General features: G+C 39.2%; 3 protein-coding genes across 5 annotated transcripts in view; 1 reads left to right on the forward strand and 2 right to left on the reverse strand.

Moving 5' to 3' along the window:
• Positions 1 to 2,897, forward strand: part of vwdel (von Willebrand factor D and EGF domains-like) — a 33,708-nt gene extending 30,811 nt beyond the window's left edge. For both annotated transcript variants that reach the window (XM_038710591.1, XM_038710593.1), the window contains exons 27-31: positions 354 to 449; positions 532 to 627; positions 1,320 to 1,415; positions 1,542 to 1,639; positions 2,137 to 2,897. In XM_038710591.1, the coding sequence (XP_038566519.1) occupies positions 354 to 449; positions 532 to 627; positions 1,320 to 1,415; positions 1,542 to 1,639; positions 2,137 to 2,151 (401 nt within the window). In that variant the 3' untranslated portion in view covers positions 2,152 to 2,897. The remainder of the gene's footprint in view (positions 1 to 353; positions 450 to 531; positions 628 to 1,319; positions 1,416 to 1,541; positions 1,640 to 2,136) is intronic.
• A 43-nt stretch (positions 2,898 to 2,940) lies between these two features.
• vwde (von Willebrand factor D and EGF domains) lies at positions 2,941 to 6,687 on the reverse strand. Of its 2 annotated transcripts, XM_038710616.1 has the most exons (5): positions 6,361 to 6,683; positions 5,798 to 5,893; positions 4,591 to 4,695; positions 3,654 to 3,749; positions 2,941 to 3,288 (listed from the first exon to the last, which is right to left on the reverse strand). In XM_038710616.1, exons 1-5 carry the CDS (start codon positions 6,578 to 6,580, stop codon positions 3,176 to 3,178), a joined length of 630 nt encoding a protein of 209 aa, XP_038566544.1. In that variant the 5' UTR covers positions 6,581 to 6,683; the 3' UTR covers positions 2,941 to 3,175. The 2 variants fall into 2 exon arrangements, with proteins under 2 accessions (XP_038566544.1, XP_038566545.1); XM_038710617.1 differs by lacking the exon at positions 4,591 to 4,695 and having other exon boundaries at positions 6,361 to 6,687.
• Positions 6,688 to 17,915: 11,228 nt separating this feature from the next.
• On the reverse strand, positions 17,916 to 27,151 carry tmem106ba (transmembrane protein 106Ba). The gene is made up of 8 exons (XM_038710614.1): positions 26,848 to 27,151; positions 24,361 to 24,571; positions 22,746 to 22,809; positions 22,442 to 22,601; positions 21,568 to 21,708; positions 21,052 to 21,101; positions 20,919 to 20,972; positions 17,916 to 19,465 (listed from the first exon to the last, which is right to left on the reverse strand). The coding sequence occupies exons 2-8, from the start codon at positions 24,557 to 24,559 to the stop codon at positions 19,345 to 19,347; spliced, it is 789 nt and encodes a 262-aa protein (XP_038566542.1). The 5' UTR covers positions 24,560 to 24,571; positions 26,848 to 27,151; the 3' UTR covers positions 17,916 to 19,344.
• Between the last annotated feature and the right edge of the window lie 557 nt (positions 27,152 to 27,708).

Raw genomic sequence — 27,708 nt, forward strand, 5'->3', positions numbered from 1 at the left:
TTATACAAATATATTAGCAAGGTTGCAGTGTTGAGGGTTTATTTTCACTAATGATATGGCGATTATTCACTGATCCTACACAAACTGAGTCAGAGTTCGGGGTCAGGTAGTCACACCTCGCTAAGGGGTTTCTTGTTATTTAATACACCAGCTTTACCATGAGAGATGTAATGCTTTTTCACCTTTTTGTTTGGACAAAAATGTTACATTTCAGCCTATCTGACCTTGAGAAGTATGAAATAATTATGCACAAGAGATTTATTTAAAGAATTGGATAAGTGTTAACAAGTTGGATTTATATTTATATTATTCCTCCTGATATTTTCACTGTTCAATATTGTGGTGTTTTTCAGCTGTATGCAGTCCCCCTTGTAAGAATGGAGGTCAGTGTATGAGGAACAATGTATGCTCCTGCCCTGAAGGCTACACAGGAAAAAGGTGTCAAAAGAGTAAGTAAAACCGCTGACGGTAGTCTCATGTAAAATAATGCCACTGGTAAAATATGGTAATGTGTAAACAAATGTGTTCCAGGTGTATGTGACCCAATGTGCATGAACAAAGGCAAGTGTGTGGGACCCAACACATGCTCCTGTGCGTCAGGATGGAGAGGGAAGAGGTGTAACATACGTGAGTGACCTCATTATATGTTTTTCATACGCACAATATACATCACAGGCAGTAAAGATCATTACAGTGGTATTGGCATAGGAAGGTTAGGGTTAACACACTTTACAATCCCAAAATAGGGCTGCAACCAAGTAAAGCATCCCATTAAATGTCAAATAATTTAATTTCATAGTTTAACATTGAGTTTAGGAAATCCTCTTAAACCACAGTAAGTAGTGACTCAAAACAAGCATCAAAGGAAAATGACATTTTCACCCTGTTTGACACTGTTGCCATAACACACATATTTATCTAAGTATCAATACATGGCTAAAGATTTATTTGTATTTTCATATCAAAATCAAGAAGATTACTTTTAGTTTATGCAAAACCAGGAAAAGTACTTTCAAATGGCCTTGCATCCCACCCTTACATCCTGTTTCAAGATGAAATACATGGCAAATAATAGGGGCAAAATTAGGTTTGCGTTCAGCTCCGACAAGACGTAGCAAAATGTTAATTTCAGTGGATGTGTGGTTTGAACACTGTTTTGTGTACGCAAGCGCACTGCACTTCACTGCACGGTTTTCATCCACACCTTTGGTACCGTGTCCAGGTCACGGATGCAGTGTGGGTGGTTTTTATTGCCAAAAAAAACATTTGCTTATCTGCTGTTGGCTGTGTTCACGCCTCCCTCTCTGTTCTCACTGTAGCTGTCTGTCTGCAAAAGTGCAAAAATGGCGGCGAGTGTTTGGGGCCGAACACCTGCCACTGTCCAACCGGCTGGGAAGGTCTCCAGTGTCAAACACGTGAGTTTATTCCTGATAAAACAATGTAGTAATATAGTAATATAACATATAATAATACATTTGAATTATGTAATCACAAGTGCTACTGTGTTGAGAAAAAGCCTGTAAAATGTATTCCCTCCTCAGCGGTCTGTGAACAGCGGTGCTTGAATGGAGGGAGGTGTGTCCTTCCAGATTACTGCCACTGTCGGAAAGGCTACAAGGGCCTCACCTGCCAGATAAAGGTCAGCATTGGAGTCACACTTCATTTGCAGTATGTCTCTGTGGTTCAGTGGGAAAAGTACTAACCAACACTAATGACTGAAGGTTGTATTCCCTCTGGGGATCTCCTTTTTCCAGTTTGTATTATTCTCATGTATTAGTGTTACATTCGAGTCACAGAGCTAAGCATCTGTTTCTCTGAAAGATAAATACCCAGCGAGTTTTGAAAACCCCAGAAGGCCATTTAACAGAGTCACAGGACCAAATATTTCAGATGGTTACTAGAGTCTGCAAGTAATGTTAAACGACCACTGAGTATTTATCTTAAATAAGATTAGCTCTGTGACTAGGATGTAACACTAATACATGAGAGGCACTAACTTGATCTTGGGCTCTCGGTGCTACAAAAATGCACACATGGTAATGTTTGATAGAATTAAAAGGCATCCACCTCCATTGATACATTAAAAATGTATTACGTGAAATCTAACTAATGAATTTTATGTTTGCACCCTTACAGGCATCACAAGGATGATGAAAAGAAACGAGACGTTGGATGAAAGAAACTACAAAATGCACAAAACATAAAAGAGAACACCAAAATTGCTGTGTGTGTTTGGCCATGTGTTTGAATGTGTGGGTCTGTGCACATTTGAAAGCCAACAGAGGGACTTGATGTATTGCACTTGTCTTTTCGTCCTTATATATCACTACCTCAAGGCTCAAAGTGACACATATCTGTTCAGTGGATCCGCAGTGCAGAGACTTTATACAGATATGCGTGTGTTACTGAACAGTACTATGTAAAATAAGTAAAGGACAAATGAATCAGTTTCAAAGATAATTCATATGTTGTAGTTTATTACCATTTTAGCCTAATTATAGCCTGGTTTAACTTTTACCAAACTGATGCGTACCATTTCTGATATGAGGGAAATAAATCAAAGTCTGCTCTATTTATAATGCCTAATTTAGGTGGTACACATCTGTTACTTGTTTTAGACTGAAGATATTGATATGAATATGCTGCAATTTAACAAAATGCCTTTGTTTATTTTTCTTTATTACTTCATTAATATATTGTTTAATTGCACCCGTTTAACTTATGGACTGATATTCATTTAAACCAAAACTACATATATATATATTAAAGTAAAGACCACCTTTTGGCGTTACATATAGCGGATAGGGTTTGTTTTCTAGAAAAAAAGAGAAATCTGTCAAAACCAGATTACACTGTGGCACAAGTTACATGTGACAAAATAAAGAAATTGTACTATTTTTATGCTTTGTTTCGTTAAATGAGCTTTGACAATGCATGCAATTCACTCTTTTGTCTTCATTTAATGACACAAATTACAGTACAGTACGTAGCATGTTTATACAGTCAAATGAGAACATTTTAACAGGTTGGATGTTTCTTAAAAAAAGAATTACAGTACATATAGTAAAAAAAAAAAAAAAGCTATAAAAGGACAATGCTTCAGCTAAAAGAATGTAATGTCCTCATCAGCAATGAAGTCTCTTATTGGTCCACCTTTAACCCCAGCAGGGTCACATTAGTGGGACTTTTTCCTCTCTTCGCAGTGAGGGCCAGAGAAAGGGGGGCGACAGCGGCATTTGTTTGGAGAAATACACTTCCCTCCATTCAGACAGGGCTTGGTGCACACAGCTATAGCAGAGACACAAAGAACAGACATAAGGGACAACAAATAAAAAAATGCTTTTAATCATTTGTAAAACCTGAGAAAGACGTAAATGACTGAAGAGCTTGTAATTCCAAACACCACAAGTCCAGCAACTGGCCAAAGAGGTGAAAAGTCTTTCCATGCCTGGGTTTTGTCACATCTGGAAAAACACTCAGTTGCCTTAGCAGACACGTGGCAGACTGATACCTGTAGCGTTATTCTTAGTAAGATGTGGACAGCACAGCCAACAGTGAATATAGTTTGGACGAGTCAGAGAGGAAGAAGTGAGAATCAAATGAGCGTTGATGCATATGAAAGTGTTTTGTCTTTGGGACTAGTTTGAGCTCACCAGTGTGACAGGCGCCCCCCAGCCATCCCTCCGAACAGCTGCAGATTCCTGGAGCCACACAGATTCCCCCGTTCCTACAGCCTTGGGGACAGATCGCTGCATGAGGAACAAACCATACAAAGACATTATCAGCATGTCAGATTGGAGCTTCCGCTACAGGTGACTCACATTTACTGGAGGCTGAGCTTCAGTAGAGGCGACATTAGGAAATGCCCTTATTTGCTTTCTTAGTTAGGTGAGAAGTTCAGTACCCCTTTCATTCAGTGGTAACAAGTGTTGAACTATTTAATCTTTAATCTTAGTAGGTGAAAATGGAGCCAAGACTTTTTGTTTTCCAAAGCAGGCTAGCTTTAAAGGTGAATATGCTGGCAGATGAGACCGTGGTCCAAGCAAAAATGTATGTTTACATATAACAATTTTATATATTGGAGGTCAACAAGCTAGCTAACACCAGAGAGCTGAACAACACTAGCATGGCAGATCTCGTGCAGTGTTTTCTGTGGGAGATGGAAAACTCCCTTTGGGCTGGACTTTGGTGTTTTTCACTTTGCAAACCTATTACATGCACAAAAAAAGCATAATACCATGTCTTTAAGAAAAAAAAAGGGTAACGTGTAGCTCTTTTGCTTCTCCAATTTACCAAAGGTTTATCTTAACCAATAAGATTGTGAGACATGTTTGCTATGCCCAACTTGAACTGTAATTTACTGCCAAGAATGTCTCAATCATGATTCATAGCCGTAAACTTTAATATCATTCATAACAACTAAGTTAGCTGAAAGGCTGCGGCGGAAGACCAAATGTTGCATCCCATCATGAAAACTACTTGGAACTAGGAAAGGCTTAGAAAGGTTTTAGGAGGGTACTGCTGATGAACAGCTCCAGCTGAGAGACCTGTGGTGTTAATAAGGCAATTAGATACGGCTATAAAACAGACCCTCTTGGCATTTTGAGCCGGTCCAGCTTGAGGGGCAGATGCATTTGGCCACTCCGTTGACAGCGATGCATTCCCCTCCGTTCCAACATCCCCCATTACACGTCACTGCCAAAGAACATACACAGATGTTGCTTAGATAAGCTCTGCCTGTCCTCAAGATTTTAGAAATATATTACTTGGTCGTGATTCCTAATTCCCCTAGGGCAATCCCCCTGACACCAAAAAAACTCACATTTATTAATTTAACTGTTTAGTTATATTTTCTGTAAATGTTATCGCCCTACAAAACTGTCTAAATCAGTGCTTCCCAATCTTTTGGGTTTGTGACCCCTAAAAATGATTCTATATATACTTAGAACCCCTAGTCTCTAGTTGCATACTCCTACAAGTGGTTAGAAGCTTAATATAAAATTATCCAGTACAAAAGAAAGTCTGGTTCCTGTCCTGTTACTTTTCTTTCAACTCATCAGATTTATCTTCCAAACCCCAGATTGAGAAACACTAGCCTAAATGCTGTTTAAAAGAATTCTTCACACTGACATAACTCTGGAGATAAACACAAAATACCTTCATTTTATTTTTATTTAAACTTAATGCTTTACAAAAGATAGACACAAACAAATACATTTACTTGTAAATAACCTCATACCTTGTAAATAACCTCATAACTATCTTATAAAACCCCAGTATGTTTCAATTAAGTGTACAAAATTGACAAATTCACAGAACAAATACTGAGGACAGGACCTTGGTTTTGTCAATGATAGCTACATAGCTAATACTGATAACCTAACCTTTAGGCTCATTTACAAAAACAGCACATAAAGATGGAACTACTGGAGAAATATTTACTGTATGTATCTAGCTGCTCTACTTTTCAACTGGAGGTTAGAAGGAATCTGGCTAATATCTGGTAAAAGAGGGGCAGCTGTGTATTGGAATGTATGTAAATAGCTCTACTGTATAACGTAGAAGAAGGAAAATACAGCACAGATGCAGTTACTACAGGATGGATTCAAAATAAATGTATGAAGACTGATTTCCAGACTTACTAACACTATGTGAATTTGCAAGCCTTCTTAAAAAGTAAACAACTTTCAGAGTCTTCCAGGCTTCCAAATCACAAAAAAATGTCAACAAGTGCACAATAACTGTTGGTCAAGCCAGATATTTCTTTTAAAAGTCAAAGTCAAACAAACCAGCCTACCTTTGTGGCAGTATTTTCCTCTATATCCTGAAGGACATCTGCATTTTCCAGGGCGAAGACACTCTCCTCCATTCTTACATTTGGGATAACAGTTTGCTGCGTTCACACAAGGACACTGCTGTGAATACTCATGTTAGAAGTTCTGATAATCTTTTTCTTTATTATTATGATGAGGAGTATGCTCTTTCATAGTATTTTGGAGATGTCTTAAAATCAAGATGCTTTCTTCCCCATCAACATAGGACTGTTTAGGCTAACGCTGATAAATCTTTGTAAAATACCTTCTACATTGAACTCATGTAAGTTACATTAAACCTGCTTAAGGAGAAAGCATTTGTAATTCATTTTTGTCCACAAATATCTTTAAGGAGAAACAGGAGAAAGAATATACATTAAAAACACAGATAGACAGACAATGTAATTTCAGTGACAAGCATGACGTAGGTCAAAACAAGGTCTAAACTGCACTACAGACCTAAATTGTCCTTACTGGAAAACTTAAACCAGCTTTGCACTTTAACTGCACTTAAATATAAATGTAGACAAAAGGTCTGTAACATCACCATACTGGCAGGTCTCGCCTTCATAACCCTTGGAGCAGAAACATGTGCTGTTGCGGATGCAGATTCCTGCGTGTTCGCACGGCGGTTCGCACTTCGCTTTGGGGTCAAAAACGAACCCGAACGCGACACCGCGGGGAGCGTCCGAGCGCGCGGAGCAAACGCCGACAAGAGCGAGCAAGAAGGCCAAGAGCACCGTTGAACAGAGACCCGTAAGCCCCATGTTTGGTCTTGTTTTTACTTAACTGGGGAGAGTAAAGGAACAGACAGACGGAGGAGAAGGTCCTCTACAAATAACGAGACCTCTCCACGTCTCCCCCGCTGTTGAATGCAGGGAAACGACAAGGTTAGTGCCGGGGGGAGTGTCCTGCTGTGGGGGCTGGCTGAGTGTTGAGATTTGAAAGTGGCCACGGATACACAGACATTGCGGTAAATTACACATAATACATAACATTTTAGCCAAAGCAGTCTGGGTAATGTTATGGCAGAAAATTGTTAGTACATTTAAAAGACAACGGTTGGTTGTAACTCAGTTATTTGCTCAATACAATTTTCCACGACAGGTAACTTTTGGAATCTGAATCTGAACCTATAATATTTTTATGAATAAACGCCTGAATTGTAGCTGTATTGTTTCAGATAGGACGTGTAGGCCTACTTTAAACAGACGTTAAACGAGTTTAAGGAGTGTGCGCATGCACACCTCGCCTGTCTGTGTGTAGGCCTATATGATGATGATAATAATAATTAATGCGATGTTGATTTAGACTTGCGGCAGGATGTGTTGTGGACTGGATGTTTGTTGTTTGTTTCATCTGTATGTTCATGTGTTCATGTGTATGTGAATTTTAGTGCGGTTTGTATTCAATATGTACGGAAGCCCTAAGCAGCCATCAATTCATATTTTTTATTTTACTCCGTTTTCCCGTGATAATCATCTCATGATCTCGAGATAACGACTGTTGTTTTCTCTGATAACGGGATAATTTTCTCGTGATCTCGAGATAATGAACCATAGCTGAATACAGGGGTCCTGCATTTCTTTAGCTAATTTTTCGTGTCAATTGCCAAGTCAGGATTTTGCTCAGTTGGTAGAGTGCAGGATTTGCAGCTCAAGAATTGCAGGTTTGACCCCCTGCTCTCTGCAAAGTTTTTTTTTTATTCATCTTTTGTGTGTTTTTTAATCATTCTCTTCAACAAAGTTGTTATCATGAGATTCTGGGGAATCCAATCACACATTTCTATTCGGCTATTTCAAAGGTTGTGAAATAGCCGTCAGGAAATGTGTAGTTAAATGGATTCCCCTGAATGAGAAGCGGATAAATTTCCTCTGCCTGGAAATGAAAAGTCCATAGGTGATGAATGTGGACCAATCGCCGGGATGCGCACACTCCAACACGTGATTAATTGTGAGCATGTGACTCAGTCATCTTCATAACAACTTTGTTGAAGAGGAATATGAAAAAGATTTTTTTTTTTTAAAGTTGGGTTAGGGTTAGGAGGATCAAACTCATAATCTTAAAACTTCAAGTCATGTACCTTAATCACTGAGCTAATTAGTGACACAAAAACCACCTTGAAATTACCATTAAGAAACGTTCTTGCCAACCTCTGTGTTAAACTACTATTATCTCAAGATCACGAGCAAATGATCCTGTTATCACGAGAAGGCAAGAGTCGTCTCGAGATCATGAGATAAGTATCCCGTTATCATGGGAAAACGGAGTAAAATAAAGATATGAATCGATGGGCGCTTAGGGCTTCCGTAAATATGTGTATGTTCATTGTGCATAGATACAGTGGGTACGGAAAGTATTCAGACCCCTTTAAATTTTCCACTCTTTGTTTCATTGCAGCCATTTTCCAAAAATCTAAAAAGTTCATTTTATTTCTCAGTAATGTACACTCAGCACCCCATCTTGACAGAAAAAAACAGAAATGTAGAAATTTTTGCAAATTTATTAAAAAAGAAAAACTGAAATATCACATGGTCATAAGTATTCAGACCCTTTGCTCAGTATTTAGTAGAAGCACCCTTTTGATCTAATACAGCCATGAGTCGTTTTGGGAAAGATGCAACAAGTTTTTCACATCTGGATTTGGGTATCCTCTGCCATTCCTCCTTGCAGATCCTCTCCAGTTCTGTCAGGTTGGATGGTAAACGTTGGTGGACAGCCATTTTCAGGTCTCTCCAGAGATGCTCAATTGGGTTTAAGTCAGGGCTCTGGCTGGGCCATTCAAGAACAGCCACGGAGATGTTGTGAAGCCACTCCTTCGTTATTTTAGCGGTGTGCTTAGGGTCATTGTCTTGTTGGAAGGTAAACCTTCGGCCCAGTCTGAGGTCCAGAGCGCTCTGGAAAAGATTTTCGTCCAGGATATCCCTGTACTTGGCCGCATTCATCTTTCCCTCGATTGCAACCAGTCGTCCTGTCCCTGCAGCTGAAAAACACCCCCACAGCATGATGCTGCCACCACCATGCTTCACTGTTGAGACTGTATTGGACAGGTGATGAGCAGTGCCTGGTTTTCTCCACACATACCGCTTAGAATTAAGGCCAAAAAGTTCTATCTTGGTCTCATCAGACCAGAGGATCTTATTTATCACCATCTTGGAGTCCTTCAGGTGTTTTTTAGCAAACTCCATGCAGGCTTTCACGTGTCTTGCACTGAGGAGAGGCTTCCGTCGGGCCACTCTGCCATAAAGCCCCGACTGGTGGATTGCTGCAGTGATGGTTGACTTACTACAACTTTCTCCCATCTCCCGACTGCATCTCTGGAGCTCAGCCACAGTGACCTTTGGGTTCTTCTTTACCTCTCTCACCAAGGCTCTTCTCCCCCGATAGCTCAGTTTGGCCGGACGGCCAGCTCTAGGAAGGGTTCTGGTCGTCCCAAACGTCTTCCATTTGAGGATTATGGAGGCCACTGTGCTCTTAGGAACCTTAAGTGCAGCAGAAATTTTTTTGTAACCTTGGCCAGATCTGTGCCTTGCCACAATTCTGTCTCTGAGCTCTTCAGGCAGTTCCTTTGACCTCATGATTCTCATTTGCTCTGACATGCACTGTGAGCTGTAAGGTCTTATATAGACAGGTGTGTGGCTTTCCTAATCAAGTCCAATCAGTATAATCAAACACAGCTGGACTCAAATGAAGGTGTAGAACCATCTCAAGGATGATCAGAAGAAATAGACAGCACCTGAGTTAAATATGAGTGTCACGGCAAAGGGTCTGAATACTTATGACCATGTGATATTTCAGTTTTTCTTTTTTAATACATTTGCAAAAATTTCTACATTTCTGTTTTTTTCTGTCAAGATGGGGTGCTGAGTGTACATTACTGAGAAATAAAATGAACTTTTTTGATTTTTGGAAAATGGCTGCAATGAAACAAAGAGTGACAAATTTAAAGGGGTCTGAATACTTTCCGTACCCACTGTATGTGGCAGTGTGTGGTGTCTGAATAAAGAAGTGTTATGTAACAACTCAATACTCATACATCCGTAATGTTGGCCTCTGTTTCAATATGCCCTCCACCTCTCTCCAGCTCTAGTTGTTCTAGTTGAAATCCCAAAGTTTTCAAAGATGCCAACTACGTCAGACGGAAGGAATGAAATTTTGCAGTCATACAGACACGGGGTCTTGGGTTTGAATATTTCTCATCATATAGCTTCAATGAAGAGCATGAATACTAAATATAGGATCCTGTCATACAGTGGAATAAAATGATTTTAACAACCTTTAATGGTACTTAAAGGTTGTCAATATGTTATGGGGTTAAACATACAAGGTGACTTCAGTTTTCAGTAATGCTCACTCAGTGTATTCACATACTGTACATAAAACAAAGACAAACAAAAACTTGAACAGAAATCCATCATGTAAAGCCAATTTGGTATTAATAAATAGATAAACAACAAATCTACAGAATCAATATTCCAGGGAAGTTGTTAATGTATATACAGAGTTGTGGCATCTTGTACATTGCGATGGAACTTGGACATTGTTTTATAGGGTCAGTTCATCCAAATTTCTAAATCAAACAAAACATAGCATTTTCATTTACCTCTAGTGGTATCAAGCCTTGCAGGTAGCTTTGGTTTTATTTGTACAGGTTTTGAGATATCCATCTCCAAAGATTTCTGTCCTTATCTAAATACAACAGAGGTGAAAAATTAAACAGTAACAGTGCCCCACTTACTCTGGATAAGTGGGGCATTGTTACTGTTTAATACTGTTAATTTTTGATCTCACTGTCAACAGTTTTCTTTGGAACTGGAAAACAAAAATACAAAACGATTGATGGCATGTTCTGAAACAGGGACACTGTTTCTGGAAAGACACATTGCTTGTGAATGTTTTAAAACAAACGCTGTGCACTCCATAAATGAAATATATATAAATTTCTATTGTATTAGAATAATGGCAGAAGTCTCAGAAGTAAATAACTCAAAATCTGTGCAAATTAAACTAGAACTATCTGCTTGATAACACTAATGGTAAGAAAATATGCAGTTTTGTAATTCGGTTTAACCAACCATCTAAAAAGCGTAACATATTTTGATATGAGTCTGATTTTAAGAAGGTTTTTATCGTCCATTATGTAAATATGAACAGGCATGATGTTGTTCACTTCCAGTGGACATACTGTAGTGTTTGCAGCCTTGTGGACTACAGCCAGTGGGGAAAAAGGTTTAATTGTGGAGCCAACTAGCTTATTATTTTCAGAAAGCAAGACTTGAGACTCACTTAATATGTGAGTTCATGTAGAACACATGTGGAAAAGCCATTTCCTTTTACCTGGTGAGAGGAAGTGAGGGTCTATATGAACTATGGGGTGAGGGGAAGGTCTGCTGTAATGGCAATAACACAACCAAATACTGGATGTAGCTACTCTACTCAGTGAAACCTATCGGCAGAGAGCTGACAGGAAATAAGTTGGTAGATGGTTCAATTTGTTGATTTTATTTGTTAGCCAGTAGGTCATGACCTTTGCACACCATAACCTACAATGATAATGAAAGTTTGCAAAGTAGTCACACAGACCATCCTATAACATTTGTGTCACCCCTGCTGCTTCGCTGGTGTAATTCCCATTATGTAATGAAGGCAGGGAACACACTCTGATCACCAGTCCATCATAATGTTACTTAGTTATAGACTATTTTGATATCAAAGAAAAAAAACAAAGTACTTATCAGTGAGTATATGATGAACAAAACAAAAACATAGTATTGAAAGATGCTTATATAAAGGACACTGGAATCTTTAAGGCATATAGTAATATTACAAAGAAAAACAAATCTGTTAATGTTATAACAAAAATTACTTTTTGTTCAACAAACAAACATGTTGGTCAAGGGTGTCTAGTTGTGAAAAAGATAATGTACAGAGGTACTGAGTATTTATATTGCATAAAAGTAGCAAAATATCCATACCAAGAATTCATAACAAGTGAACCCTGTGGGGTACAGAAAAGGAATCAGCTCAAGAGTACGTGGTTAGACAAAGGGAATTTGTTTTCTGACCCACATGTATTCCAGTGACTGACCTGGATCTCAGAGAGGAAGTGAAGTGGCGTTTTAATGAGTGCAACAGATGTGAACATACCGTGATACACTGGAGACGTCTGATTGCTTTGAGCTCCAGTTCCTCCTGCTTTGAGAGCCTGTACTGAGTTGACATACAATACAGCCAGAATGGTGTTTTGAAAGCAGGACAAGTATATGTGTGTGCATGTGCTTGTGTATACAATGGGGAGAACAAGTATTTGATACACTGCTGAAATTGCAAATTTAAAAATCATACAATGATTTTCTGGATTTGTTTGATTCCGTCTCTCACAGTTGAAGTGTACCTATTGTGGCAGAAACGGGCTATAACAACTGCGACTGCAGCTGAAAAGATGGAAACTGTGGGCCCTGATCTGGCCTAGTTGCTGCAGGAGATTCCAAAGGACCAGGAGCTGGGGCACCTGATGTAGCGTCGGAAATCTATAGCAACAGGTCACCGTTTGATGACTCATCGAATTGATCCATACCCAAGGTTAATGGTATTTCAGTTGGAGGGGGATCAGACTCAACTGGCTGTACCACAGCCTTCAACATGTCGCGATGTACATTCCTTACTTTATGCAGTGCATTCACAGGTGCCACAGCATAAACTGCTCCTCCTGATAAAGTGGTCACCACTTGATGGATCTCCGAGCTCCATAGGTCTTGCAGTTTATGGCGGCCCCTAGCACCATGATCCCTCACATACACCAACTGTCCCACACTCAGTGGTACATCTCGTACCTGTTGGTCATGCCGCTCCTTCCGACGACTTGCAGTTGCTAGCAGCCGCTCACGAGCACAATCAAAGGCCACCCTTAACCTCTCCTGATGCTCTGCCACCCAACCTTGCACATCCCCTGGCCTTGGTTCTTCCACACGCCCCAAGAGGAAATCAATCGGGAGCCTTGGTTCCTGACCAAACATCAAATAATATGGGGACTCCCCAGTACCCTGATGGGGTGTGGTGTTATAGCAGAAAAGGACATAAGGTAGACAGGAAGGCCAATCCCGCTTCTGTGGCAGGGGCAGTGTTCTGCAATTATGCAGCGTACGATTGAAACTCTCACATTGTCCATTTCCAGCCGGATGGTAAGGGGTAGCGCGAGATTTAGTTACACTATACATCAAGCAAAGTTGTTGGATCAAAGTGCTTTCAAAGCTCCTCCCTTGATCATAATGCAGACGGCTTGGCATGCCAAACTTATAGAACCACTCAGCCACAAGAACCTGGGCTACTGCACAGGCCCTCTGATCACGTGTAGGCACAGCTACTTTGAATTTGCTAAACACATCTGTCACGACCAACATGTTTTCAAACCCATTTCGAGAAGACTCCAGCAGTGTAAAATCAATAGCCAATATTTCATTGGGTCGCGAGGCAAGTAGATGACCCATAAAACTATGTGGCACCTGCCCAGAGTCCTTTGCGACCTGACACCGTTCATACTCTTGCACCCAATTCCGGATGTCCGCAGACATCCCAGGCCAATAACAACGCTGCTGGACCAATGCTGTGGTCCTTTCGATACCTTGATGGCCATGTTGCTGATGAAGCAGACTCAGAGTCTCCTGCTTGAGAGCTGCGGGCAGCAAAAATTGGAGAACTTCCTCCCCACCGTCTGGGCGGAGGACCCGGCGGAACAAAACCCCATCCCGCTCCACCAGGCGCCCCCACTGGCGTATCATCATCAAAGCTGGTTTAGAAAGATGCCGCCGTTCAACTGTGGTAGGTTGGGATTTCTGTCGCCAGAACACCAAAATCTCCTTCAACAGGGGATCATCCTGTTGTAGCACCTGAAAGTCAGAAACTGAATAAGCTGGCAATGCAGAGACCAGGGCCAATGTAGCTACTACAGGCTGCTCTGACGGTTGGCCATACTGCGGATCAAGAGAAACTTGGCCTCTTGGCAACAACGGTACAACAGACCCTAAACCTGACGCATACTGCCTGGAAAGAGCATCAGCATTCCAGTTACTACAACTGGATCTGTACTTGATCTCAAAATCAAAAGCAGCAAGCTGAGCTGCCCACCTTTGTTCCGTGCATCCAGGGCAGTCATATATCCAGACACTGTATCAATACACAGAAAAGTTTTATACCAATATCCAGAACAGCAAGAGTGGGAGGAGAAACGCGCCAGGGAGTGTTAACCTCTTAGATAACTGGCAGGGGGGCAAGCAATCCGCGCAACCACACAGCACCCAACTATAACAAATAAGACTATCAGATCTTGATAAACACCAAGTAGGACGAAGAGGGAGGCATGCAGCTTACAGTGGCACCCAACGCCAGCAGTCCAGGTATTCATCTTTCCACACGGGGAATATCCACGGCCAAAACAAAGTCGGCTCTATGAGAGAACGCTCATTAGTGCAGTGTATCAAATACTTGTTCTCCCCACTACATATATATCTAGAAAGATATGTATTTACTGTACCCTACTTAGCCTCATGTAATGGTTTGTTCCAAAGCAGCTGGGAAACAGCTGGCCACTAGGGCTGTCCCCGAATAAGGATTCACATTGTCAAATCAGAAGTCTTATTGTTCACCCTTGTCTCTTTCTCTCGCATGCCATTCACCAGTCTTGCGCGGAGTTTTGCATGCATGCCCTGCGGCCGACAGCTGCATGCACGTCGCGGTTCCTTGCGGGTCTATTTCAAGTACTGTTTAAAAACGATATAATAATGTTTATGTGGTTCATCAATGGTGATGAATGATCCAAACGTCCCGCGAGGTGCGGACAACTCTGCACAACACCGGTGAAGTTAAGGCTCCTTCTTTACACCAAGTTCCTCTCCTGCCACTACACACTTACACACATACACACATACACGCCACGCCTACACATGCGCACTGATGACCCCTACCTTGAGGGTTAGGGTTCTGGAATTCTGGATTTATTCACACACTTTAAAAACATTTATTTGCAGCATTATATATTGAAAAATATATTGTAATAGGCTGTATATTTACTTATTGGGAGAAAACTGGTAGTTCTATGTAAAATCAGACGTTGATATTGCCAAAACGCCATGATCCTTCTTTTTGCTGCGAAGGTTCGACTGTGAGATTGACAGTCGAATCAGGCTCTATCCGTCGAAGCATCGAATCTTCGACTATTTCGGGTCAGCCCTACTGGCCACATTGTCATTGTTTCCCCTTTACACTTGTCTTTTACCACCAGCATTTGACGTGATGACACTCTGCCAATAAGATTTAAGTTATTAAAATTTAATTGAATGAAAATTTGAACACAATAAATATCAAAATCTAATGATCAGAATGCCATGAAATGTACACACATTTGAGTTCCTAAAGGATTTTGATTTTGGTTTGATGTTGTTTCCTCTCGTGCCACCCTCAGGAAAACATTCCATTTTAGCCCTGCTACTGGCGAATAGAAACATTGTCATTGTGTGCTCAATCATAATTTCTATCACAATTATGCAGTGTCTTTGATTGGCATTAGTTCAGAGCAACTTGTTGTAAAATCCAGGAGCACCCCAGGGTTGTGTCTTCCGTCTGTACCGTTTGCCATCTATACCAACTTGGTGCAGATCCAGGACTCCCCTTCCACTTATTTATATAAGTGTGCGGATAATATGGCTTTGATTGATTTAATGCATGAAGGAGAGTGGGGTGGGGAGAGAGCATATTTTAATCATATTGGTAAATGAATTAGCTGGTGTTCAAACAGTGCTTTAGTCAAAAATGCCAATAAAACTAAAGAGTTGGTAATCTGCAGTAATCATCCACAGTAAACATTAATGACATTGTGGAGGACTTTAAGTACTTGGGTTTTACAGCAAACTCTGACTATATCTACAAAAAGGCTATGCAACATATGTATTTGTTGAGGAAGTTTAACAGCTTCTCTGTCAGCGAAAATATCCTAGAGTTGGTCTACTGAAATCTCGTGGAGAGTGTTCTTACGTACAACATATCAACATGGTATGGTATTCTTGGGGCTATCACTGCAAAAACTAAAATCTAAGATTAATTATCTTAATTGAAGGCAAAATATACTTGTTTTTTGTCTGGCATGATATTTCTTCTTACCAGGTGGCTTTTATGTTAGGGAATTTCACTTGTTTCAAGCTTTTTTGTACATAAGTAGCAAGTGAAATATTCAGTTCTGTTGGCAAATAATTTTGCTTATTTAAGTAATATTTCCCCCATTTTACTGCTTTTTCCCTTTGTTTTTGAAAGCTCAGTTTTTGCAGTTTAAGAGTATGTCCAAATTGACTAGGAGTGTGAATGTGGCTGGGGAAATCATAAATCAAAGCACAGAGACCCCTGAGTGAGATGTATACAGGCGGAAAGCGCAGCGAATTGTGGGGGATCCCTCACATCCCCTGTTTGTTGTCCCCCAGGAAGGCATTCTAGTGTACCCAGGGCAACAAAAAAAACATTTTAAAAATGATTTTATCCCTCCCGCTATTGCTTTGATGAACTCATAAGTGAGGAATTTTCTGTATTTTGATAACTGGTCTACTTGAAGCTCTTTTTGGTTTCTGTGTTCTGATGCTTTTAATGAACCTCTTGAAGCCAAAGACAAGTTTCCAGAAATGGATAATAAAGTTTTATCTTATGTGGAGACAGTGAAATTGAGTTGAAACGATTGATTAATTGATCAACAGAAATTAATCAGCAACTAATTTCTAAATTGATTAACTGTTAAAATATTTTTAAAATGTGACTTCTCAAATAAGAATGTTGGTGTTTTTTGTCTTCTTTGTTCTGCCTTTAGGTGGCCCTATATGGGGCAAACAACGCTGACCCAAACCAACCAAAGAAAACACCTTTAAGAAAACCAAATCCATGAGGTATTCACATGACGAAATACACACAGCCAAGACGCTAAATCAAAGACTACCAAAAGAAACAAAGTCAAACACACAGAACAGCAACACAGAATCCTAAGCTGAGAGGCAGCTAGGCCTGCAGTCCCAGAAGCATCTTCCCTCTGAAGCTGGCACATGCTTTATTTCAAGGCCAGCTGCATCTCATTAAGCAATCAGACATCATGCACCTGGGCAGAACTTTAGAGGACAGAAGAGGAAAAAGAACAAACAGCACAGGGAAACATACAGCCTTAACAATTATCATAAACTGAATATTTGAATTTGGAACATTGGTCAGACTAAATAAGACATGAATTTACTTTGGGAAACTAATAAGCGTGCAAATGTGACAACAGATGATTACATTTATACTCCTCTGATTTAGTGATCTGCATAGGTATCATTTACAATGTGACATGTCCCCACCACATTTTAAAATGGCTGATTTTGTCTCTATTACCTTTTGAAAGCAATTGTTCTGAAAAATAGCTTCCACCAAGGACTGTTAACTAACAAATTAAAATGCTTTGAGAAAGGTTTATTTGAACAATAAGAAAACATGCAATGCAATTTGAATATAGAAGAAACAGATGTGCATTGTCCAAAAAAAGTAACTAAAGCTAAAAAAATCTACTGTCTATCTACTGTAAATTGGAGCAGAAAATGTCTCCAGAATGCAGGAAATTAAGTATTTAATGCAGGACCCCACTCATACATTTCAGCATTTCATATTTCTTTTTGTGCTCGTGCATCGTCACATCTTGTGACCAAAGTGTATCATCACGCCCCACCACTTTTCAACACAGAGTGATGCCCTTGGTGATCTGTGGTGTGATGAGGTAAAAACAAAGGTTTACTTTTAGTCAGTTGTTTTGCAGTAATCATGGGTAACTTGACAAATATTAAATTTATTGCAAATTTTTCTCCCAATAAAAACTATTGTATTTAAATTATACAATTTTGCAGGTTGACCTTTGTCTATCATCACTGAGGTGGTGATGTGTCCTTTTAATTATCTCGTTAATATGAAAGTATGTAATGAAATAACAGTGAAATAACTGGATCTTCAGCACAGCTGAGTGATCTTGTAGTTTTGCTGACCACTCGGCACCACCCAGTGTGTACAGAGAACATTACAAGCACACCCAAAAAATTGCAAACAAAATTCTAAATGAATCATGATTTTATTTTCAGCTTCATGCACAAAAATCATAAAACCACTGTGTAGAGGCAGTAAGACAGAGGTTTTCACATCTACACTCATCATCAAATACTGAGAAGGGTTGGATCTGGGGCTTTCAAGGTCAAAAAAAACAAACCCATATCATTTTATTTGGCCCGTGCGATCACAACTGAAGTAAGATCAGAAGCATAATTCAAATTTTAACCATTTATTTGTTATGTGCTTTTGTCAGGCAAAAGTTGTACATAATCTGTTTAAAAATATAGAATATCATCAGAACATGTGAATGCTGGTGGTATTATACACTTTTGGTATTATCCAAATCCAAGCCTTGTGATAAAAGGAAGCGAGCCATAATAATTTTAAAAAATAATAGCGGTTAACTCATCATATAATTTATAGATGCAGAGTGGATTAAAATAGCAAACACATTGCAAATGACACCACAACCCACAAAAATAGGACAACCTCATTAAAGGGAAGGAAGTTGCTCTCAGATTTTTTTTCTTTATATACCATGTTTTGAAGCAAGCCAGAAGAAAAGTACATATTTTATATTTACACATTTCTGTATTTTTTTGCCCGCTGTAATGCACCCACACTTTCTATGAAATTAAAAAATATTATCCCTTTTACACATTTATTTTTACTCTGCAAGTCTTCACAGCGTCACATTTGCTTTTAAATCACACCAGAAAATCATAGATAAACGTAAGAGAAGGCTTGAACTACCTTTATTCGAGCTAAAAGTAAAGAACTCTAAGCAAAAAACAACAACTAAAAACAAATGAAAATAATACATCATCTATATTGCACCAAACACTATCAAGAATCATATCTTTTTTAAACAAAATAAAAAGAGAGGGGCTGCTGTAGGAATGAATGAAAAGAGGGGGACAAGAAGTGGTAGCGAAACAGCTCTGTGGTTTTCATTGTGTTGTTGCAGTATTCCCATTGCACTCATTCAACATTCTTATTAATATCTGTAGATTCAGATCAGGTTAAAGTGCTTCATATCTAAAACTCCAGTCATTTTATTGTTGAGGAGTGATAATGTAAACAAGATGGCAATGCCTACCACGTGAATATTAAATTACATCTGTCTATATTGCTGGCACCAGGGAGAAAAATGACCACAAGCCTCGAGGCAAATCCTGCAAAAAATCTGGCTGTGGCAAGTTGGTAAGTTCAACAAATACCAAAAAATTTGCTCTTCTAAACATTATGTTTGACCTGTAAAAGGAAGAAAGTGGTTGTGAACTTAAGAACTGATGAGCCTTTGACTAATTTAAGGAAAAGTTATGTCCCTGTCCATTATTCCATTGTCACTGAGCAAAGATTTCCTATGTGGAGGTCAGCCCAGTTCTCTCGTTAAGACCCTCAGTCTCAGCAGTGCATTTTTTTGCTTGTCTTATTTGTAAACCTGCACATGCCCATGCAAGGAGGTGGTGTTCCCCCCACAGTCGACATACTGGTACATCTCCTGAGAGACCTGCTCCGCGTGGCCGAAGTACGACGTTGTCACCGTCACCCTGAAAAATAACTGAAGTAAACTGCTGTACAACAGACAACAAGGTGAAACAAGTGCAGCTGTCCAGGATCTAAATCCTGCATGGGTGTGGAAAATCTGGGTGGGAAAAGTGGATGAGAAACTACTCGTCTTTACCAGGTTCAGATTTGAGTTTCAGTAGATTATAATTATTTCTCTGGGGCACAACTTTTTGGTTGACTTGAATCTATCTAAGTGGATCCCAAGAACCAGTAAATATCTAAAACAGTAATAGTTTTTTCACATGAACTCATGACCATAACATTCAGAATCTTGACAGGTCAGGATCAGCAGGTTATCTTGGTTGTATGCGAGCTCGGTATGGCTAGTTTGAACTTGTAAGGTCTTCTTAAGTTACTGTACGTCAACTACAAAATACAAGAATTCATTTTTATTGAATAATAATTGACAAACTTAATTACTTATTGTTACGCGCTGTCTTCTATTGTGAAATGGGTCAAACTGAAGCCTGCAACAGACACTCACAAGTGAGCTTTAGGGCATTATGGGCTAGATGTAAAACCACTGAATATCAAGAGTAGTCAGTCTGTGTAACATTACTAGGCTAGAAAGTTGTTATTTGGCTTTGACTGCAGAGGATTAAGTCAACTAGTGAGCGAGTCAATCCTTCTTTGGAAAAGATCATCTCAGGAAGTCTTATACCGCATTGTTTATTGAAGCCCAGCAAGGGAGACTAGCAACAGCAACACTGGTTTGGTCTAGTACCAAACCAAATCGGAATGTAAATGTATTTATTTTAGTATTTATCCATCCTAGACTTACAGAGATTCACTGTGTCCAAATACGGTTCTTGTTGACCCCTCTATGCATGTGTGAAGATTCTATTCTACCCTGCTAATCTAAGCTAACCTAAGTCACGTTGTGTGTCATTCAAATCACATGCAGGACTTTCCAAAGAGAGCCAGTCAGTCAGAAACAAAAAGCTAATCTCGACCTTGGGTTACCTAGGAAATGGATCACAATGTGTGTCCTTATCAAGGCAGCTGTGTCAGTCAGTAAACTAAAGACAGAGGAGAGACAGAGTCTGACCCGCTGCTAACATGACCTAAGGAAACCTGTGTGATATTACCCATAACAAAGCAAAAAGTCCTTCACAATAAAGATTATTTCTGCCATGGAGAAATGTCTGCTTTGCTAAATTTACAATCAGTTTGAATGTCAGCGTTGATGTGTAAATGAGCAAGGGACCCAAAGGCCCATGTGTCTCCTGTTGGTCTGAGCAGAAGGCTTTCTGGGCAGCTCTTCAGTATGTGTGGGTGAGACTATGTGAGTGTGGAGGTGAGAGTTGTGATTTTGATTAATGTTGATGTATGAACAGATAAAAATAATAAAATAATGATTCTCTCACATACAGTATGATTATGTTAATTAAGAGCATTAGAATGTGAGATATAAATAAATTAAGCTGTACTTACTGCATCATGACTACTATGTTGTGAACTTTTATGGTTGGCAAGGTGCAGTAGTCACTGTAAGACAAAAAGTGAGTTATTTAAAATGATCCAAGTGTAAACAATACATTTTTACGACTTCTAACAAGATACTTACAACATATAACTCATCTCATCAGCAATGGTGGTGGGAACTGTGTAGTCAATCTGCAATAAACACAATTTATAAAGCATTAACATATAACACATGTATAGTCAGTGGCCAATGGTCTAATAGTGAGCAGTGGTACCAAGATTTGTAATGTCACAAGACTTGAAGATAATGAGGCTTTAATGGTGCTTAAAACATTTGTTTGAAGTCTGGATTCTTGCAGAAACATAATTAATATAATTTTTGTGCAGTCACATGACCGGTCTGTGAGTAAAGTTGGGCGAGGTTCTTGGTATTTTGACTACGGGTGTAACAATGAGCTTTTGTGTGTGGGTTGCAGTCGTGACTACAGTGCATCTGAATTTCAGTGCATTTTTAGATTTGTTTTTGTATAGCCTAAAATAACAAATAAATGTTCTTACCAGCAATGAATTTGTAACTATGACTTGTAACTATAACTTTGAGTCCTTAGAGTGTAGTTTTTCTTTGTGTGTGTGTACAGTAAAATATATTTCAACCTACCTGCCGTTCATCCAGTGGTATGATCACTGAGCTGTTGTTCAGCTTGGCCTTGCCTATCACCGTTTTGGAGAACTGCACTTGGGCTGTGATGTTGGTCACAGATATGGTGTAGTAGTTATTATTGGTGATATTCAGAGTGCTCTGGATGGAAGAAGATAAAAGGTGTGAGATTCTGGCAATAGAGTGCTTCATGAAAAAAGTCCCAACATTAACTTGAAAGGAAAACAATCATTGTTGTAATTATATAGCATTTTGATATGGAGAACGTGTTAGTACAGAGTTGCATATTTACACATCCAGCATTAACATTAATTTGGAGTTGTGTTTCTGGCTATGTGATAAATATAAATCCATTATTCACACTCTGTATTTAATTATGTCTCCACTTACACCTGAGGGAAATATCTGGCTGTTTAGCTACTAAATGCTCCACAGTATTCATCAGCTAGTTGTGTACTTCGCCTCCCTGCCGTTTGGTGTTGAACTGGTAACTTAGAGAAGGTTTTTAGATGTTTTGTTGCTGAAGATAGCTGCCTGCTGCAGCCAAAAAACAGCCCTGTTGAGGGCATTGAGTGTGAGCTAAAATGGTATAGTTGTGGGCCGGAAGTGAACACATGCTGAAAGACATGATAAAGCTCCGTAGATGACAGCTAAGGAGAGCTGCAGTCAAGTGATAATTCGCTGTGTATTTACCACTACGAGCAACCCCATTTACATACAAGGAGTGTGATGTGATTGTCAAGATAAAAATATTGATTATAGCTGCTTTAAAGCTTTGTCAAAAAGTTAAACCTAAACACAAGCCGAGTTATACCCTGCAGGTAATTATTACAGATTTATTTTAAGTCAGAAAAGTATGGCTGCATAATCTTACAGTAATGTTGAGATAAACAATTCGTTTGTCCAAGTCATAGGAGACATAGGCAGACTTCACTCCCACATAGGAGACATCAATCGAGCGAGGGAACAGAAAGAAAACAGCCAGGCCTGACAGCAGCAGGCAAAGTGCCACTGATATTGTGACATACAGCTTTCTGCAGGAGAAAGAAAAGAGAAGTGAGGCCCTGAAACCAGCTGATGACTTCAAAGGCTATCGTGCCACTGTGTGTGCATCGAGTTTCATCATGCCGACAGTTAACACAGTCAATCTTTACAAAGAGCACTTGGTGCAGACTTACGTCCTGCTTGGCCTGAGCCTTTGGTCACTGTATGGAATCAGAGCCACAAGCTGATTCTCTTGACCTGTTGAATAAATCATAGAAAGCACAGAAAAGATGTGCCATTTTACTCTTGGATTGAGTAAGGAGTATGTTGTAACATTTGCACTATGCAATACCTCTGTACATACACCTGAGAAAAATCTTGAAATTGACATTTTCCTTTCATCATCATTTTATTGATTATTGGTTTATTCTTAACCCACCAAAACAAACATCTGAATAAACAATGGAGTATATCATGTAACTACCACAACGCAGTATAACTTGAATGCACTGATGAGTTAGTTCTTGGCTACAATTAGATGTGTTCAGTACACAGTGTAATAACATGAAAACTTTAACCAGATTCCTGGTTTGCAGAACCGTTACAGCAGCAGGAAGAAAACAGACTGTTTGTGCTCGGTGATTATGCACAAATTTAAAAGCATAAATATTTCATGAAAAGTCTTGACAAAACCCTGAAAGATTCAAGTTTAAAGATAATTGGAAATGGATGTTTGTTACGTCATTAAGTTAACTAACTTTGTCTCTTAAGCGTGTTAAAAAAGGCGATATGGCCCGTTTGTTTAATCTCTCGATTTTACTTGTACGTTATTATATATTTGCTACATGTGTGATCTGTGAATTTTGTTGTAGATGTAAATGCGCGCAACTTGTATTTATATTTGGGCTTTTGTAATATTATATTTGGATATATGTGAGCCAGGCATATAGACATATTTGATAATGCATCAAAACTGTAGAAACCTTTGATCATCTTCAAATATGCATGATTTTTTAAATACAACTTAACCTAACTTCCAGCGGGGCTCAAATAGATTGTCACAGACCCTGTTATCCCTACATGGTTGCCCTTTTTGCCTCAATGAAATTCTTGTAGACTCTTGTACATTTGCACAATTCTGAACTCCACTGCCTGAAACTGAAAGCTGGACTTTGAAACTTTAGATAGCATGCATGTGTGGAATCCATTTAGCGTAAAGCCTCACACCTTGGTTGGTAAATACAAACTTACTATCATCATGTTACAGGATCTGTGTATTCATGAGTGAGAATAAATGGATGTTACTTCGTGCCTCAGTTTCAAGGTACCTAGTTCAGCTTTATAAGGCCCTGAAAACTGACAAAACACCTTCTCAATCAGTTGTTGAGCTCATTGGTGACTTGTGTTCAAACAAGAACACAGCATTTTCTGCCAAAGTTAGAGCAGTTTTGGTTATTTCACGTGTAATTTCTGTATTTTGTGGTTTTTGTCCTTACTTTTCTCACTAGTTTGAAGTGCAATAATCACTGATGTGGAAAAAGTTGTGTGCTTATATCGCTGGCACAATCAGTTAAATGCAATCAAACCACACCCACACATTCCTGCTGAAGCAGATTAGCTGAGTTTTTGACTGTTAACGCTTTATAAATAATACCAAAGGCTGTCTTTTTCTTAACTATTCAGTCATGAATATTTAATGTTATCGAGAAATACTTTGATTTGAACCAGCTTTAATGGCACTGCTCTCCATACAGACTTATACTGATAATGTTTGTTGATCTATGACTACATATATCTCGAACATTTTACCTCGTGGGATTCTGCCAGTGCCCTGGCATGTGGGGCATGTGACACTGTCCCGTCCAGTGAACTCCACGTAGGGGAACTGAGATACGTCTCCATTCTTGCCATCCTCCTCTGTCTTACTGTCTCCATACTCGCCAGCAGTCGTCAGAGCGTCCTGACTCTCGTTTTTGTGCTTAGCCAAGTGTGACTGGGACTTGCCCATATCTGCAGCTGTCTGCACACAACACAAAAGATAGCATGAGGACAGAGGAACTGCCATATACGTAGGTGCAGCAGGATGTTCTGAGTAGGAACCACATGCCACACAGCCACTTGAATGTGAAATTGGACTTGGAAGGATTCCAGGACACATTTTCCAACAGAACAAACTTCAACTGGTGCACTGTCCGTGTTAAAAATCTTCCAAGAAATCGTTCAGTTGGGAATTTATCTCCCAATACTTGTGTAGTATCCTTCCAAAGTAATCATAGAAATTCTATGATACATGTTAGATTATTCTGCATGTACTTTATGACTTCTGCCTAGTCAATTCGGTGAGTTCCTTGTCATTAAGGCCTTAACTGATTAAGAAATCGATTGTCTTTTTTTGGAGAATAAGCTTGATGATCACATCTCTGGCATCACTATAATATTCATAAATATGCTTAAGTCCTAAGAAAGACCCATCTGTATGCATATATTCATCAGGAGAGTGCCACCAATATTGGATTAAAAGTTTGTCCCCCCCCACCCCCACCCCTTCATTGAAATCAACTAATTGCTTAGTTAAGATGCGTTTATTATTAGGGTTTATTTAGTGAGAGACCAAACTTTCAACATTTTCAATAGTATAATTGTTTTATTTTGTTTAGATGTAGCTGTATGACATTTTAAAAGCTATGCTTATTTAAAACAATTGTTGTAGGACAGTCTTCTTGGTGTACCTTTTTACAAGATGTCTGAAAAGATGGCAAACAGATGTTAGTTTGTGTGGCAGACATCTTAAAAGTCAGCTTTTAGTGACTTTCAAATCAATCTCATTTCAGTAGTTCTGCTTAACTTGAGTATTTCTGTATTATGCTACTTATACTCCAAACATTACACTACATTTCAATGGAAAATATACGTATTCTTTGCTACGTTTACCACACAGACAAAACATGATCAGTCTAGAAGATATCATGCACTGTTGTTAAAGATTAAATATCAAAAACTATATAAAGCAGTGTAAATTAACTCCACCGAAACAAGCTACAATATTAAAGTACTGCTTTTAGTACATTTTTCTTATAATACTTAAGTAAATGCAGCTATGCTGATGGGGCTATGTTTCTATTGTGGTATTACTACTTCTACTTATGTAAATGATCTGAATACTTCTTCCAACACTGATGGTATCTATCATTGGTATTTGTAAAACATAATATTACTGTCTAGATTGGGGTTGACTCACTGATATTTGGAGGTGGAGTAACTACACAGATCTTTAGAAATACCCCTCTGTTTCAATTAAAAGTCATGCTTTTCAAAGTAAAAGTACAACAGTATTGGAATCAAAAATTATACTTAAAATACCAATATTAAACGTACTAATTAATTATGCAGAATGTCCCATTTCAGAATTATATATATTATAAGTATTTATGCATTAATGTGTTTATTACTTTAATGTTGCAGCTGGTAAAGGTGGGGCTAATTTGAATTTATTCATATACTGCCTTGGTAGCTTGTATATTTCCCCTTTCATTTCGTTATGTCATGTCTTAAATTAACCTATAATAATAGATTGTAGTTAAGTTGTTGATTATGTTTTGTATTATTAATCTGAAGCTGAAAAGATACTAGTAACTAAAGACATTAAATTAATGTAGTGGAGTAAAAATCACAATATTTACCGCTGAAATGTAGTGCAGTAGAAGTATAAAGTAGCATAAAATGGAAATACTCAAGTAAACTAACCCTTAACATAGTGGTTACTTTAGTACAGTATTTGAGTACATGTAGTTACTTCCGCAGCTACTTAGGTCTATCCTAAAATGTATTAGTGATATTTAGGCCACATTTTACACTGAGTAAGCACAGACAACTCAGAGACCAACACCATGAACAGAAAAACAGATGCCGCAGACAAACCGCAGCAGGCTGTTGCTCAGAGACGCTGGCAGGATGACTGCTGAGCCTACACTGTGAACAAGGCGCAGGCCGCCGCCATGCTGCTGAGCTGCCGAGTCGTGCTCGGCCAGGAACACAACGTACCGGCCAAAGCAAAACGGTTATAAAACCTTAATTCTTACAACCAAACGTGATGTTCAGTGTTTATATTATTACTTAAACACAGTGAGAACAACAGCATTTCATGTTGTCGCCTAATCCTGACATATGGTTTAGTTAACACAAAACCACTCGAAACAACGGTCCGTTTAACAATTCGCACCGCACAGATGCGTCACCAGAGCAGCTTAAAGGTGATTAACAACATTTATATTATTTTTCCGTTAGCTAACGTCTTACCTGTGTCTTGTGTTTTATTCGGACTTGTTTGCCATCCGTTGCACCGTCGTAGCTTGTTGTGGTTTGCACACAAATGAAGAATGGAGCCGACGGCAACGCCCCCTCCTCTCCTCATTGGACAGACTGGTGGTGGAGGATGCATCTGTTTCCACCGTGCAGCTCCCACCAAAGCACAAAGGGTCCACCGAAGGTTAAAATCAAGGGCAACTGGACTTGGTTGAAGATACTGGAAGACGTTTCGTCCCTCATCCAAAGGACTTCTTCAGTGCTGACTGACTGGCAGGGAAACTCAGCTATTTAACCTCAGTGGGGTCGTTGGCCAGGATCGTCGCTACTGCTGGTTCGTTAGTGTTCCTTGTTGCTGTGACGACAGTCGTTACAGTCGTTAAGACTACCGGTGGCCAAGACTGAACGACCATCGTTGGTATCTTCACCTGAGGCCAATAGGTTACGTTTGTTGAGTTTCCTGGGAAGTGATGAAAGGACAGCATTGTAAGTGGGGGATACTTTTGATATTTAAACATTTTTAAAAGCAGGTACTTTAATACTTTGACTCAACTAGAAATTTAAATCGAAGACTTCTACTTATAGTGAATAAGATAACTTTATTGTCCCCTGAGGGAAATTTGTCTTGGACATCAGTGCCACATAAGGCTGTAGTAACATCAGAAACACATATGGAATCATTACATTTACACATTATGTTGTACAAGTATCTGAGACACTACACTTGTCAATAATTGATTACAAGGTAAGTATAACCTGAGTGACATGAAACCTCTGAATGATTGTATTCAATTGCTCTTGAGCTCATAAAGCAGTGAATATAACAAACACTAAAATTACAACCGTCGCAATTCT

This window comes from Micropterus salmoides, unplaced genomic scaffold (genome assembly GCF_014851395.1).
Source record: "Micropterus salmoides isolate LMB-PRFRI ecotype aquatic unplaced genomic scaffold, ASM1485139v1 Ms_hic_scaffold_11, whole genome shotgun sequence".
In the NCBI taxonomy this organism is placed as follows: Eukaryota; Metazoa; Chordata; class Actinopteri; order Centrarchiformes; family Centrarchidae; genus Micropterus; species Micropterus salmoides.

Excerpts from the sequence above, each read along its gene's own strand:
- tmem106ba (XM_038710614.1), bottom strand. The coding sequence starts at position 24,559 with ATGGGCAAGTCCCAGTCACACTTGGCTAAGCACAAAAACGAGAGTCAG. Across the intron at positions 21,709-22,441 it reads TTGTTTATCTCAACATTACT|AGCACTCTGAATATCACCAA; the intron begins GTAAGATTATGC and ends TCTTCCATCCAG. Across the intron at positions 19,466-20,918 it reads AACATAGTAGTCATGATGCA|GGTGACGGTGACAACGTCGT; the intron begins GTAAGTACAGCT and ends GTTATTTTTCAG.
- vwde (XM_038710616.1), bottom strand. The coding sequence starts at position 6,580 with ATGGGGCTTACGGGTCTCTGTTCAACGGTGCTCTTGGCCTTCTTGCTC. Across the intron at positions 3,750-4,590 it reads CGGCTCAAAATGCCAAGAGG|CGATCTGTCCCCAAGGCTGT; the intron begins GTCTGTTTTATA and ends TTCCTCATGCAG. Across the intron at positions 3,289-3,653 it reads GGGGGGCGCCTGTCACACTG|CTGTGTGCACCAAGCCCTGT; the intron begins GTGAGCTCAAAC and ends TCTCTGCTATAG.